The following is a 15000-nucleotide window of genomic DNA, read 5'->3' as shown; positions in this document are numbered from 1 at the left end:
TGTCTGTCTGTCTGTCTGTCTGTCTGTCTGTCATGTAGCCTAATGAAGGCTGCTGTCTGTCTGTCTGTCTGTCTGTCTGTCTGTCTGTCTGTCTGTCTGTCTGTCTGTCTGTCTGTCACGTAGCCTAAAATCCTAAGAAAGAAATTGAGAAACCTGTCCAACCCAAAACATAGAGACCCAGAAAACCTGAGTCTACTCCTTCACTACGGTGAATCACTAAAACAATACAGAAATACACTACGGAAGAAGAAAGAACAGCACGTCAGAAATCAGCCACTTCTAACCACTTCTGGGAAAATTGGAAAAGTCATTTAGCAGACTCTCTCACCCAGAGAGATTTACAGTAGTGAGTCATTTATCAGACTCTCTCACCCAGAGAGATTTACAGTAGTGAGTCATTTATCAGACTCTCTCACCCAGAGAGATTTACAGTAGTGAGTCATTTATCAGACTCTCTCACCCAGAGAGATTTACAGTAGTAAGTCATTTATCAGACTCTCTCACCCAGAGAGATTTACAGTAGTGAGTCATTTATCAGACTCTCTCACCCAGAGAGATTTACAATAGTGAGCCATTTATCAGACTCTCTCACCAAGAGAGATTTACAGTAGTGAGTCATTTATCAGACTCTCTCACCCAGAGAGATTTACAGTAGTGAGTCATTTATCAGACTCTCTCACCCAGAGAGATTTACAGTAGTGAGTCATTTATCAGACTCTCTCACCCAGAGAGATTTACAGTAGTGAGTCATTTATCAGACTCTCTCACCCAGAGAGATTTACAATAGTGAGTCATTTATCAGACTCTCTCACCCAGAGAGATTTACAATAGTGAGCCATTTAGACTCTCTCACACAGAGAGATTTACAGTAGTGAGTCATTTATCAGACTCTCTCACCCAGAGAGATTTACAGTAGTGAGTCATTTATCAGACTCTCTCACCCAGAGAGATTTACAGTAGTGAGTCATTTATCAGACTCTCTCACCCAGAGAGATTTACAGTAGTGAGTCATTTATCAGACTCTCTCACCCAGAGAGATTTACAATAGTGAGCCATTTATCAGACTCTCTCACCCAGAGAGATTTACAATAGTGAGCCATTTAGACTCTCTCACCCAGAGAGATTTACAGTAGTGAGTCATTTATCAGACTCTCTCACCCAGAGAGATTTACAGTAGTGAGTCATTTATCAGACTCTCTCACCCAGAGAGATTTACAATAGTGAGTAATTTATCAGACTCTCTCACCCAGAGAGATTTACAGTAGTGAGTCATTTATCAGACTCTCTCACCCAGAGAGATTTACAATAGTGAGCCATTTATCAGACTCTCTCACCCAGAAAGATTTACAGTAGTGAGTCATTTATCAGACTCTCTCACCCAGAGAGATTTACAGTAGTGAGTCATTTATCAGACTCTCACACCCAGAGAGATTTACAGTAGTGAGCCATTTATCAGACTCTCTCACCCAGAGAGATTTACAATAGTGAGTCATTTATCAGACTCTCTCACCCAGAGAGATTTACAGTAGTGAGTCATTTATCAGACTCTCTCACCCAGAGAGATTTACAGTAGTGAGTAATTTATCAGACTCTCTCACCCAGAGAGATTTACAGTAGTGAGTCATTTATCAGACTCTCTCACCCAGAGAGATTTACAGTAGTGAGTCATTTATCAGACTCTCTCACCCAGAGAGATTTACAATAGTGAGTCATTTATCAGACTCTCTCACCCAGAGAGATTTACAGTAGTGAGTCATTTATCAGACTCTCTCACCCAGAGAGATTTACAGTAGTGAGTAATTTATCAGACTCTCTTATCCAGAGAGATGTACAGTAGTGAGTCATTTATCAGACTCTCTCACCCAGAGAGATTTATAGTAGTGAGTGTAGATATGATCAAACACAAATCTTAGAATCAACTATTAAAGACTACCAGAACCCACTAAATTCTCAAATTACATTGAATGAGCTACAGGACAAAATACAAACCCTCCAACCCAAAAAGGTCTGTGGAGTTGATGGTATCCTTAATGAAATGGTAAAATATACAGACCACAAATTCCAATTGGCTATACTTAAACTCTTTAACATCATCCTCAGCTCTGGCATCTTCACTAACATTGGGATCCAAGGACTGATCACCCCAATCCACAAAAGTGGAGACAAATTTGACCCCAATAATTACCATGGAATATGCGTCAACAGTAACCTTGGGAAAATCCTCTGCATTATCATTAACAGCAGACTCGTACATTTCCTCAGTGAAAACAATGTACTGAGCAAATGTCAAATTGGCTTTTTACCAAATTACCGTACAACAGACCACGTATTCACCCTGCACACCCTAAATGAGAAACAAACAAACCAAAGGCAAAGTCTTCTCATGCTTTGTTGATTTCAAAAAAGCTTCAGACTCAATTTGGGATGAGGATCTGCTATACAAATGGATGGAAAGTGGAAAGCTTTGATTATGTACAGACTCAGTGAGCATAGCCTTGCTATTGAGAAAGGCCGCCGTAGGCAGACATGGCTCTCAAGAGAAGACGGGCTATGTACAGACTCAGCGAGCATAGCCTTGCTATTGAGAAAGGCCGCCGTAGGCAGACATGGCTCTCAAGAGAAGACGGGCTATGTACAGACTCAGCGAGCATAGCCTTGCTATTGAGAAAGGCCGCCGTAGGCAGACATGGCTCTCAAGAGAAGACGGGCTATGTACAGACTCAGCGAGCATAGCCTTGCTATTGAGAAAGGCTGCCGTAGGCAGACATGGCTCTCAAGAGAAGACAGGCTATGTGCTCACTGCCCACAAAATGAGGTGGAAACTGAGCTGCACTTCCTAACCTCCTGCCCAATGTATGACCATATTAGAGACACATATTTCCCTCAGATTACACAGGTACACAAATAACTCGAGAACAAATCCAATTTTGATAAACTCCCATATCTACTGGGTGAAATACCACAGTGTGCCATCACAGCAGCAAGATTTGTGACCTGTTGCCACAAGAAAAGGGCAACCAGTGAAGAACAAACACCATTGTAAATACAACCCATATTCATGTTTATTTATTTTCCCTTTTGTACTTTAACTATTCGCACATCGTTACAACACTGTATATAGACATAATATGACATTTGAAATGTCTTTATTGTTGTGTAACTTTTGTGAGTCTAATGTTTACTGTTAATTTTTATTGTTTATTTCACTATGTTATCTATTTCACTCCCATACAAATAAAGCCCATTGAATTGAATTGAGAGACAAGTAGACATTGTTTACCTCACAGATATCTCCTGTCATGTTCATGGGCATCCCTGTGGCAACTACATATCCCAGGATGCCCTTCACCAGCTCCTGGTGGGCATGGTTGCTGGAAGACTCTTCCCTCACGCAGCCCGGCGTCGTCAGGGAAACCACCTGGACCAATCCCCTACATCCATCCTGGTCCTGGAGGAACAACAGAAAGAATCAATCAATCAATCAACCAGCTAATCAATGAATCAACCAACCAATCATCAAGCCAATCAACCAGCCAATCAATGAATCAATAAATCTAATTCAATCAATATGTCAATCAACCAACTAATCAATGAATCAACCAACCAATCATCAAGCCAATCAACCAGCCAATCAATCAACCAACCAATCAATCAACCAGCCAATCAATGAATCAGTCAACCAGCCATAAGGAGCTAACAGCAGTAGTACCTGTCGGAGCAGAGACAGAAAACAGCGTTCTGCCCACACCACCTCTATAGCATGTTGCAGGGCCCCCTGGCAGAGCTCCGCCACAGAGCCTATCCTCCCAGAGCCTCCAGCCAGTATCTTCATCATCCAGTCACAGCCCTCACCTCGCCCACAGGGCTCACCTCGCCCACAAGGCTCAGCTCGCCCACAAGGCTCACCTCGCCCACAGGATCTAGTCCTCCTCGGAGAGCGGGGTGAAGAGCGGGGTGAGGAGCGGGGTGAGCTGGGGGAGTGGGGACAGCGAAGGGAGCGAGAAGAAACGGTGGAGTGGGGGGAGCGAGGGGTACGGGGGGAGCAACTGCCCGCCTTCTCGAGGAGGAGGGGGTCACCCCACTGGGGGGTGGAAAGGGTAGAGGTCTGGTGAGGGGGAGGTTGGGGCAGGGAGGGGATGGAGGTGGAGATCCGGAGGGAGGGGCTGGACAGGGGGAAGGAGTCCCGGCCGCGGCCCAGGAGGAGCATGCTGGAGCTGGGGTCGGACGGAGACCTGCTGGGCCCTCTGGAGGTCTGAGGAGAGGGTAGCGTCTCCACGAACGAGCCTCCCACCATCTCCCTGACACACACACACACACACACACACACACACACACACACACACACACACACACACACACACACACACACACACACACAGTGTATCTTAATGCCAGCACTACATAGATGTACCCATGTATCAACTCATCATCAAACCATTAATTAGTGGAATCAGGTGTGTAGTGCTAGGGCAAAAAGACCAGGATGAAGGAACACTGTCCTATATAGAGCACTATTTAGACCAGGATGAAGATACACTGCCCTATATAGAGCACTATTTAGACCAGGATGTAGAAACACTGCCCTATATAGAGCACTATTTAGACCAGGATGAAGAAACACTGCCCTATATAGAGCACTATTTAGACCAGGATGAAGAAACACTGCCCTATATAGAGCACTATTTAGACCAGGGTGAAGATACACTGCCCTATATAGAGCACTATTTAGACCAGGATGAAGAAACACTGCCCTATATAGAGCACTATTTAGACCAGGATGAAGATCCACTGCCCTATATAGAGCACTATTCTGACCAGGATGAAGGAACACTGCCCTATATAGAGCACTATTTAGACCAGGATGAAGGAACAATGCCGTATATAGAGCACTATTTAGACCAGGATGTAGAAACACTGCCCTATATAGAGCACTATTTAGACCAGGATGAAGAAACACTGCCCTATATAGAGCACTATTTAGACCAGGATGAATATACACTGCCCTATATAGAGCACTATTTGGACCGGGATGTAGTTACACTGCCCTATATAGAGCACTATTTAGACCAGGATGAAGGTACACTGCCCTATATAGAGCACTATTTAGACCGGGGTGTAGATACGCTGCCCTATATAGAGCACTATTTAGACCAGGATGAAGGAACACTGCCCTATATAGAGCACTATTTAGACCAGGATGAAGGAACACTGCCCTATATAGAGCACTATATAGACCAGGATGAGGAAACACTGCCCATTATAGGGCAAAAAGACCAGGATGAAGGAACACTACCCTATATAGAGCACTATTTAGACCAGGATGAAGGAACACTGCCCTATGTAGAGCACTATTTAGACCAGGATGAAGGAACACTGCCCTATATAGAGCACTATATAGACCAGGATGAGGAAACACTGCCCATTATAAGGCAAAAAGACCAGGATGAAGGAACACTACCCTATAGAGAGCACTATTTAGACCAGGATGAAGAAACACTGCCCTATATAGAGCACTATTTAGACCAGGATGAAGAAACACTGCCCTATATAGAGCACTATTTAGACCAGGATGAGGAAACACTGCCCTATATAGAGCACTATATAGACCAGGATGAATGAACACTACCCTATATAGAGCACTTTTTAGACCAGGATGAGGAAACACTGCCCTATATAGAGCACTATTTAGACCAGGATGAAGGAACACTGCCCTATAGAGAGCATTATTTTAACCAGGATGAAGCAACACTGCCCTCTATAGAGCTCTATTTAGACCAGGATGAAGATACGCTGCCCTATATAGAGCACTATTTAGACCAGGATGAAGAAACACTGCCCTATATAGAGCACTATTTAGACCAGGATGAAGATACACTGCCCTATATAGAGCACAATTAAGACCAGGATGAAGAAGCACTGCCCTATATAGAGCACCGTTTTAACCAGGATGAGGAAACACTGCCCTACTGTATATAGAGCACTATTTAAACCAGGATGTAGAAACACTGCCCTATATAGAGCACTATATAGACCAGGATGAAGGAACACTGCCCTATATAGAGCACTATTTAGACCAGGATGAAGGAACACTGCCCTATATAGAGCACTATTTAGACCAGGGTGAAGGAACACTGCCCTATATAGAGCACTATTTTGACCAGGATGAAGGAACACTGCCCTATATAGAGCACTATTTAGACCAGGATGAAGATACACTGCCCTATATAGAGCACTATTTAGACCAGGATGAAGGAACACTGCCCTATATAGAGCACTATTTTGACCAGGATGAGGAAACACTGCCCTATATAGAGCTTTATTTTGACGAAGACCAGGATGAGGAAACACTGCACTATATAGAGCTCTATTTTGACGAAGACCAGGATGAGGAAACACTGCACTATATAGAGCTCTATTTTGACGAAGACCAGGATGAAGAAACACACTTTCAACACCTGGTAAAGTTCTTACCTGGACGAGTGATCATCCAGCCAAACCTCCACCCTGTTGCTGTCCACTCCGCTCCCAAACCCCCATCGATGTGTCTTGGTCCGGCAGCTCCACAGAGGCGAGAAAAACCAACCTGCGCTGGTCACCGCGGGTTGTTGCCTTCCGCCCGGGCAGGGAGAGTCGGAAGGAGAGGGAGTGTCGGGAGTCACTCCACCCGAGGCCATCGGCTCCTGCAGCGGTTCGGACTGGAGGCAGGGCATACCGTCCGACAAGTAGCTTGAAAACAGGTCCCTTAAACTCAGTTTGAGCGACGGGAGGCCACCTCCATTATTAACAGACCCGTTCGGAATCAGAGACTGAGAACAACGTGGAGCAGAGGAAGTCTTGAGCCTACAGAGCACCGCTCACGATTAGAGAGACAGACAGAGACAGAGACAGTCACCGCTTTCAGAGCTCACCCATTATCCTATCAGCTATTGGAGAAACCCAGAGGGAGATATATTTAGGTTAACCTAATCCTGGAGGCCTTGATTTAATGCCGCGAGCTGGCATCGCCCAGGTGTTTTATTCGGTAGGAACATTCAAGGAACGGATTAGCGGCCGATTTGGAGCTGGGACTATTAAGGACACTGAACCCCCAGGGTTCCCCGAGCCAGGCTTGGAATCCCTCCCCATGGTCCTCCCTCTCTCCCCCTTCCTCTCCATGTTGGTCCTCCCTCTCTCCCCCTTCCTCTCCATGTTGGTCCTCCCTCTCTCCCCCTTCCTCTCCATGTTGGTCCTCCCTCTCTCCCCCTTCCTCTCCATGTTGGCCCTCCCTCTCTCCCCCTTCCTCTCCATGTTGGTCCTCCCTCTCTCCCCCTTCCTCTCCATGTTGGTCCTCCCTCTCTTCGCCTTCCTCTCCATGTTGGTCCTCCCTCTCTTCGCCTTCCTCTCCATGTTGGTCCTCCCTCTCTCCCCCTTCCTGTCCATGTTGGTCCTCCCTCTCTCCCCCTTCCTCTCCATGTTGGTCCTCCCTCTCTCCCCCTTCCTCTCCATGTTGGTCCTCCCTCTCTCCCCCTTCCTCTCCATGTTGGTCCTCCCTCTCTTCGCCTTCCTCTCCATGTTGGTCCTCCCTCTCTCCCCCTTCCTCTCCATGTTGGTTCTCCCTCTCTCCCCCTTCCTCTCCATGTTGGTCCTCCCTCCCCCCTCCCTCCCTCTCTCCCCCTTCCTCTCCATGTTGGTCCTCCCTCTCTCCCCCTTCCTCTCCATGTTGGTTCTCCCTCTCTCCCCCTTCCTCTCCATGTTGGTCCTCCCTCCCCCCTCCCTCCCTCTCTCCCCCTTCCTCTCCATGTTGGTCCTCCCTCTCTCCCCCTTCCTCTCCATGTTGGTCCTCCCTCTCTCCCCCTTCCTCTCCATGTTGGTCCTCCCTCTCTCCCCCTTCCTCTCCATGTTGGTCCACCCTCTCTCCCCTTTCCTCTCCATGTTGGTCCTCCCTCCCCCTCTCCCCCTTCCTCTCCATGTTGGTCCTCCCTCTCTCCCCCTTCCTCTCCATGTTGGTCCTCCCTCTCTCCCCCTTCCTCTCCATGTTGGTCCTCCCTCCCCCCCTCCCCCTCTCCTCCTTCCTCTCCATGTTGGTCCTCCCTCTCCATGTTGGTCCTCCCTCTCTCCCCTTCCTCTCCATGTTGGTCCTCCCTCTCTCCCCCTTCCTCTCCATGTTGGTCCTCCCTCTCTTCCCCTTCCTCTCCATGTTGGTCCTCCCTCTCTCCCCCTTCCTCTCCATGTTGGTCCTCCCTCTCTCCCCTTCCTCTCCATGTTGGTCCTCCCTCTCTCCCCCTTCCTCCCTCTCTTCCCCTTCCTCTCCATGTTGGTCCTCCCTCTCTCCCCCTTCCTCCCTCTTTCCCCCTTCCTCCCTCTCTCCCCTTCCTCTCCATGTTGGTCCTCCCTCCCCCCCTCCCTCCCTCCCTCCCTCTCTCCCCTTTCCTCTCCATGTTGGTCCTCCCTCTCTCCCCCTTCCGCTCCATGTTGGTCCTCCCTCTTCATGTTGGTCCTCCCTCTCTCCCCCTTCCGCTCCATGTTGGTCCTCCCTCTCCATGTTGGTCCTCCCTCTCTCCCCCTTCCTCTCCATGTTGGTCCTCCCTCTCTCCCCCTTCCTCTCCATGTTGGTCCTCCCTCTCTCCCCCTTCCTCCCTCTCTCCCCCTTCCTCTCCATGTTGGGACTCCCTCTCTCCCCCTTCCTCTCCATGTTGGTTCTCCCTCTCCCCTCCTTCCTCTCCATGTTGGTCCTCCCTCCCCCCCTCCCTCCCTCCCTCTCTCCCCCTTCCTCTCCATGTTGGTCCTCCCTCTCCATGTTGATCCTCCCTCTCCATGTTGGTCCTCCCTCTCTCCTCCTTCCTCTCCATGTTGGTCCTCCCTCCCTCCCCCCTCCCTCCCTCCCTCCCTCTCTCCTCCTTCCTCTCCATGTTGGTCCTCCCTCTCTCCCCCTTCCTCTCCATGTTGGTCCTCCCTCTCTCCCCCTTCCTCTCCATGTTGGTCCTCCCTCTCTCCCCTTCCTCTCCATGTTGGTCCTCCCTCTCTCCCCCTTCCTCTCCATGTTGGTCCTCCCTCTCTCCTCCTTCCTCTCCATGTTGGTCCTCCCTCCCCCCTCCCTCCCTCCCTCCCTCTCTCCTCCTTCCTCTCCATGTTGGTCCTCCCTCTCTCCCCCTTCCTCTCCATGTTGGTCCTCCCTCTCTCCCCCTTCCTCTCCATGTTGGTCGTCCCTCTCTCCTCCTTCCTCTCCATGTTGGTCCTCCCTCCCCCCTCCCTCCCTCCCTCCCTCTCTCCTCCTTCCTCTCCATGTTGGTCCTCCCTCTCTCCCCCTTCCTCTCCATGTTGGTCCTCCCTCTCTCCCCCTTCCTCTCCATGTTGGTCCTCCCTCTCTCCTCCTTCCTCTCCATGTTGGTCCTCCCTCCCCCCTCCCTCCCTCCCTCCCTCTCTCCTCCTTCCTCTCCATGTTGGTCCTCCCTCTCTCCCCCTTCCTCTCTATGTTGGTCCTCCCTCTCTCCCCTTCCTCTCCATGTTGGTCCTTCCTCTCTCCCCCTTCCTCTCCATGTTGTTCCTCCCTCTCTCCCCCTTCCTCTCCATGTTGGTCCTCCCTCTCTCCCCCTTCCTCTCCATGTTGGTCCTCCCTCTCTCCCCCTTCCTCTCCATGTTGGTCCTCCCTCTCTCCCCCTTCCTCTCCATGTTGGTCCTCCCTCTCTCCCCCTTCCTCTCCATGTTGGTCCTCCCTCTCTCCCCCTTCCTCTCCATGTTGGTCCTCCCTCTCTCCCCCTTCCTCCCTCTCTCCCCCTTCCTCTCCATGTTGGTCCTCCCTCTCTCCCCCTTCCTCCCTCTCCATGTTGGTCCTCCCTCTCCATGTTGGTCCTCCCTCCCCCCTCCCTCCCTCCCTCTCTCCTCCTTCCTCTCCATGTTGGTCCTCCCTCTCTCCCCCTTCCTCTCCATGTTGGTCCTCCCTCTCTCCTCCTTCCTCTCCATGTTGGTCCTCCCTCTCCCCTCCCTCCCTCCCTCCCTCTCTCCTCCTTCCTCTCCATGTTGGTCTTCCCTCCCCCCCCTCCCTCCCTCCCTCTCTCCTCCTTCCTCTCCATGTTGGTCCTCCCTCCCCCCCTCCCTCCCTCCCTCCCTCTCTCCCCCTTCCTCTCCATGTTGGTCCTCCCTCTCCATGTTGGTCCTCCCTCTCTCCTCCTTCCTCTCCATGTTGGTCCTCCCTCCCTCCCTCCCTCTCTCCTCCTTCCTCTCCATGTTGGTCCTCCCTCTCTCCCCCTTCCTCTCCATGTTGGTCCTCCCTCTCTCCCCCTTCCTGTCCATGTTGGTCCTCCCTCTCTCCCCCTTCCTCTCCATGTTGGTCCTCCCTCTCTCCCCCTTCCTCTCCATGTTGATCCTCCCTCTCTCCCCCTTCCTCTCCATGTTGGTCCTCCCTCTCTCCCCCTTCCTCTCTATGTTGGTCCTCCCTCTCTCCCCTTCCTCTCCATGTTGGTCCTCCTTCTCTCCCCCTTCCTCTCCATGTTGGTCCTCCCTCTCTCCCCCTTCCGCTCCATGTTGGTCCTCCCTCTCCATGTTGGTCCTCCCTCTCTCCCCCTTCCTCTCCATGTTGGTCCTCCCTCTCTCCCCCTTCCTCTCCATGTTGGTCCTCCCTCTCTCCCCCTTCCTCTCCATGTTGGTCCTCCCTCTCTCCCCTTCCTCTCCACACCTCCTCACTCTGCTCCTCCTCTCCTCCCCACTGCAGAAGGAAGCCCAGAATCATGACCTGAAGAGAGAGTTCTGGGTGACCATGGCAACAAGGACATGGTCAAGGTGGTGAGTTCTGGGTGACCATGGCAACAAGGACATGGTCAAGGTGGTGCTGATCTTTGGCACCCATAATTCTATTTTAGAGGATCTATAATCTACTCTCCAGGAAGACTACAGATCTAGGATCAGCCTCTTACTCTCTCTACCAGACAGTCCTCTATCTCTCTCTCTAACAGACAGTCCTCTATCTCCCTCTACCAGACAGTCCTCTATCTCTCTCTCTAACAGACAGTCCTCTATCTCCCTCTCCCAGACAGTCCTCTATCTCCCTTTCCCAGACAGTCCTCTATCTCCCTCTCTAACAGACAGTCCTCTTACTCCCTCTACCAGACAGTCCTCTATCTCTCTCTCTAACAGACAGTCCTCTATCTCTCTCTAACAGACAGTCCTCTATCTCCCTCTCCCAGACAGTCCTCTCTCTCCCTTTCCCAGACAGTCCTCTATCTCCCTCTCTAACAGACAGTCCTCTTACTCCCTCTACCAGACAGTCCTCTATCTCTCTCTCTAACAGACAGTCCTCTATCTCTCTCTAACAGACAGTCCTCTATCTCCCTCTCCCAGACAGTCCTCTCTCTCTCCCTCTCTACCAGAAACCTCCCACATCCTGAACAGTTTCTTCCCCCGGCCACCTGGCCCATAGAGACTAAAGGACTACAACGTCCATGCTGCACAGCGCATAAAGGACTACAACAATCAGGCCATCTCTGATCCGTACTCTAAATAACTGAACTATACTGCATCAGGCCATCTCTGATCCGTACTCTAAATAACTGAACTATACTGCATCAGGCCATCTCTGATCTGTACTCTAAATAACTGAACTATACTGCATCAGGCCATCTCTGATCCGTACTCTAAATAACTGAACTATACTGCATCAGGCCATCTCTGATCTGTACTCTAAATAACTGAACTATACTGCATCAGGCCATCTCTGATCTGTACTCTAAATAACCTTGTGCCCACTGTATATTTGTATATCTGCTCATTCTCCTATAGCGCTGTGATCCATTTACCTGGTAGTGCACACTGAGTGGGCAAAACACCTGCTCTCTCCATGACCCAGACTGACCAGGTGAATCATTAGGAACACCTGCTCTCTCCATGACCCAGACTGACCAGGTGAATCATTAGGAACACCTGCTCTCACCATGACCCAGACTGACCAGGTGAATCATTAGGAACACCTGCTCTCTCCATGACCCAGACTGACCAGGTGAATCATTAGGAACACCTGCTCTCACCATGACCCAGACTGACCAAGTGAATCATTAGGAACACCTGCTCTCTCCATGACCCAGACTGACCAGGTGAATCATTAGGAACACCTGCTCTCACCATGACCCAGACTGACCAGGTGAATCATTAGGAACACCTGCTCTCACCATGACCCAGACTGACCAGGTGAATCATTAGGAACACCTGCTCTCTCCATGACCCAGACTGACCAGGTGAATCATTAGGAACACCTGCTCTCACCATGACCCAGACTGACCAGGTGAATCATTAGGAACACCTGCTCTCACCATGACCCAGACTGACCAGGTGAATCATTAGGAACACCTGCTCTCACCATGACCCAGACTGACCAGGTGAATTCAGGTGAAAGCTCTGATCCCTTACTGACGCCACATGTTAAATCCAATACTTTTTTTTATTGATTTTCTTTAACCTTTTATTTCACAAGGCAAGTCAGTTTTAAGAACAAATTCTTATTTACAATGACGGCCTATCGATCAGTGTAGATGAAGGGGGAGGAGACATGTAGATGAAGGGGGAGGAGACATGTAGATGAAGGGGGAGGAGACGGGTTAAAGAAGGATTTTTTAGCCTTGAGACATGGGTTGTGTGTGTGTGTGTGTCATTCAGAGGGTGAATGGGCAAGACAAAAGATTGAAGTGCCTTTGAACCGGGTGGTAGTAGGTGCCAGGGACACCGGTTAGTGTCAAGAACTGCAACGCTGCTGGGTTTTTAAAGCTCAACAGTTTCCCTTGTGAATCAAGAATGGTCCACCACCCAAAGGACATCCAGCCAACTTGACACATCTGTGGGAAGCGTTGGAGTCGACATGGGCCAGCATCCCTGTGGAAGGCTTTCAACACCTTGTAGAGTCCATGACCCGACGAATTGAGGCTCCTCCCCCTCTCCCTCCCTAGTCCTTCTATCCTCAGTCTGCCACACTCCCTCTCCCCCCTCTCCCTCCCTCTTCCCCCTCTCCCTCCCTCTCCTCCCTCCCTCCCTCTGTCCTTCTTCTACCTCTTTCCCTGCCTCTTTCCCCCTCTCCTCCGTCCCTCCATCTCTTCCTCTCCTCCGTCCCCCTCTCCTCCCTACCTTCCTCTCTTCCTCTCCTCCCTCTTCCTCACCTCCATCCCCCTCTCCTCCCCCTCTTCCTCTAGTCCCTCCCTCTCCTCCCTCCCTTCCTCCCTCCTTCTCTTCCTCTCCTCCCTCCCTTCCTCTCTCCCTCTATCCATCCATCTCACTCCTCCCTTCCTCCCTCCTTCTCTTCCTCTCCTCCCTCCCTTCCTCTCTCCCTCTATCCATCCATCTCTCTCCTCCCTTCCTCCCTCCTTCTCTTCCTCTCCTCCCTCCCTTCCTCTCTCCCTCTATCCATCCATCCATCTCTCTCCTCCCTTCCTCCCTCCTTCTCTTCCTCTCCTCCCTCCCTTCTTCTCTCCCTCTATCCATCCATCTCTCTCCTCCCTTCCTCCCTCCTTCTCTTCCTCTCCTCCCTCCCTTCCTCTTTCCCTCTATCCATCCATCCCTCTCCTCCCTTCCTCCCTCCTTCTCTTCCTCTCCTCCCTCCCTTCCTCTTTCCATCTATCCATCCATCTCTCTCCTCCCTCCCTCCCTCCGTCAAGTTGCCTTGCCGATGATGAGGATACTCATGAGGAAGACCATGATGAAGAAGATCCACATGAAGAACCGGTCCATCACCTTGGCAACCTTCTTCCACTCCGCCCCTTTAGCACACGTAGCCCGTTGCTCCCGGAAACAGTTGGCGATGTACTGAATGTTATACACCACCTAGAGGAGAGGGAGGGAGGAGAGGGAGGGAGGAGGAGGAGGGAGGAGAGATGAGAAACAGTTGGCGATGTACTGAATGTTATACACCACCTAGAGGAAAGGGAGGGAGGAGGGGGAGGGAGGAGGGGGAGGGAGGGGGAGGAGAGAGATAGGAAAGGAGAGGGAGGGAGGGAGGGAGGGAGGGAGGGAGGGAGGGAGGGAGGGAGGGAGGGAGGGAGGGAGGGAGGGAGGGAGGGTTCAGGCGAGGAATGAGAGAGGGAGGGAGAGGAAGGAGAGAGGGGTGAGAGGATTGAGAGAGGGAGGGAGAGGAAGGAGAGAGGGTTCAGGAGAGGAAGGAGAGAGGGAGGGAGAGGAAGGAGAGAGAGTTCAGGAGAGGAAGGAGAGAGGGAGGGAGAGGAAGGAGAGCGGGAGGGAGAGGAAGGAGAGAGGGGTGAGAGGAATGAGAGAGGGAGGGAGAGGAAGGAAGGAGAGAGGGTTCAGGAGAGGAAGGAGAGAGGGAGGGAGAGGAAGGAGAGAGGGAGAGAGGGAGGGAGAGGAAGGAGAGAGAGAGGGAGAGGAAGGAGAGAGAGAGGGAGAGGAAGGAGAGGGGGAGCGAGAGGAAGGAGAGAGGAAGGAGAGAGGGAGGGAGAGAGAGGGAGAGAGGGAGAGGAAGGAGAGGGGAGGGAGAGAGGGAGAGGGAGAGGAAGGAGAGAGGGAGGGAGAGAGAGAGAGGGAGAGGAAGGAGAGGGGGAGGGAGAGGAAGGAGAGAGGGAGGGAGAGAGAGGGATGGGGAAGGAGAGATGAGAAACAGTTTGAAATGTATTGGATCTTATACACCACCTAGAAGAGAGGGATGGGGAGGAGAGAGAGAGAGAGAGAGAGCGAGAGACAGAGAGAGAGAGAGAGAGAGAGAGCGAGAGACAGAGAGAGCGAGACAGAGAGAGAGACAGAGAGCGAGACAGAGAGAGAGAGAGAGAGCGAGACAGAGAGCGAGAGAGAGAGAGAGAGAGAGAGAGAGAGAGAGAGAGAGACAGAGACAGAGAGAGAGACAGAGAGAGACAGAGAAGAGGCACAGCTTGATAAATCCTGACTGTGTGATGCAGTGGGCATTAGTCACCTGTTTGTGGTGTGGGCAGGGGCAGGAGCAGGCTGGGGCCGAGGCTGGGTTAAGGTGCTTCTCCTTGGGGTAAGGCAGCGGCTCATTCAGCCCACCATTCTGGAGGTTCCCTGGAGGGGGTGCCTGAT

General features: G+C 51.1%; 2 protein-coding genes across 2 annotated transcripts in view; both read right to left on the bottom strand.

The window, feature by feature from the left end:
• LOC118966663 (cGMP-specific 3',5'-cyclic phosphodiesterase-like) overlaps positions 1 to 6710 on the bottom strand; it is a 46035-nt gene extending 39325 nt beyond the window's left edge. Inside the window, exons 1-3 of the mRNA XM_090188583.1 lie at positions 6472 to 6710; positions 3710 to 4298; positions 3281 to 3448 (exon numbers count right to left, since the gene is read on the bottom strand). Coding sequence (XP_090044709.1) covers positions 3281 to 3448; positions 3710 to 4298; positions 6472 to 6710 — 996 coding nt within the window. The remainder of the gene's footprint in view (positions 1 to 3280; positions 3449 to 3709; positions 4299 to 6471) is intronic.
• A 6776-nt stretch (positions 6711 to 13486) lies between these two features.
• chrna9a (cholinergic receptor, nicotinic, alpha 9a) overlaps positions 13487 to 15000 on the bottom strand; it is a 20327-nt gene continuing 18813 nt past the window's right edge. Inside the window, 2 exon segments of the mRNA NM_001124439.1 lie at positions 13487 to 13776; positions 14873 to 15000. The exon segment at positions 14873 to 15000 is cut by the window's right edge and continues 424 nt beyond it. Of these exon segments, the coding sequence (NP_001117911.1) occupies positions 13606 to 13776; positions 14873 to 15000 (299 nt within the window). The 3' untranslated portion in view covers positions 13487 to 13605.

The sequence above is a fragment of the Oncorhynchus mykiss genome, chromosome 10, assembly GCF_057628025.1.
Source record: "Oncorhynchus mykiss isolate SJ-2025 chromosome 10, ASM5762802v1, whole genome shotgun sequence".
Taxonomy (NCBI): Eukaryota; Metazoa; Chordata; class Actinopteri; order Salmoniformes; family Salmonidae; genus Oncorhynchus; species Oncorhynchus mykiss.
The sequence above is the reverse complement of the archived record's forward strand: the minus strand, read 5'-3'. Positions and strand labels throughout refer to the sequence as shown.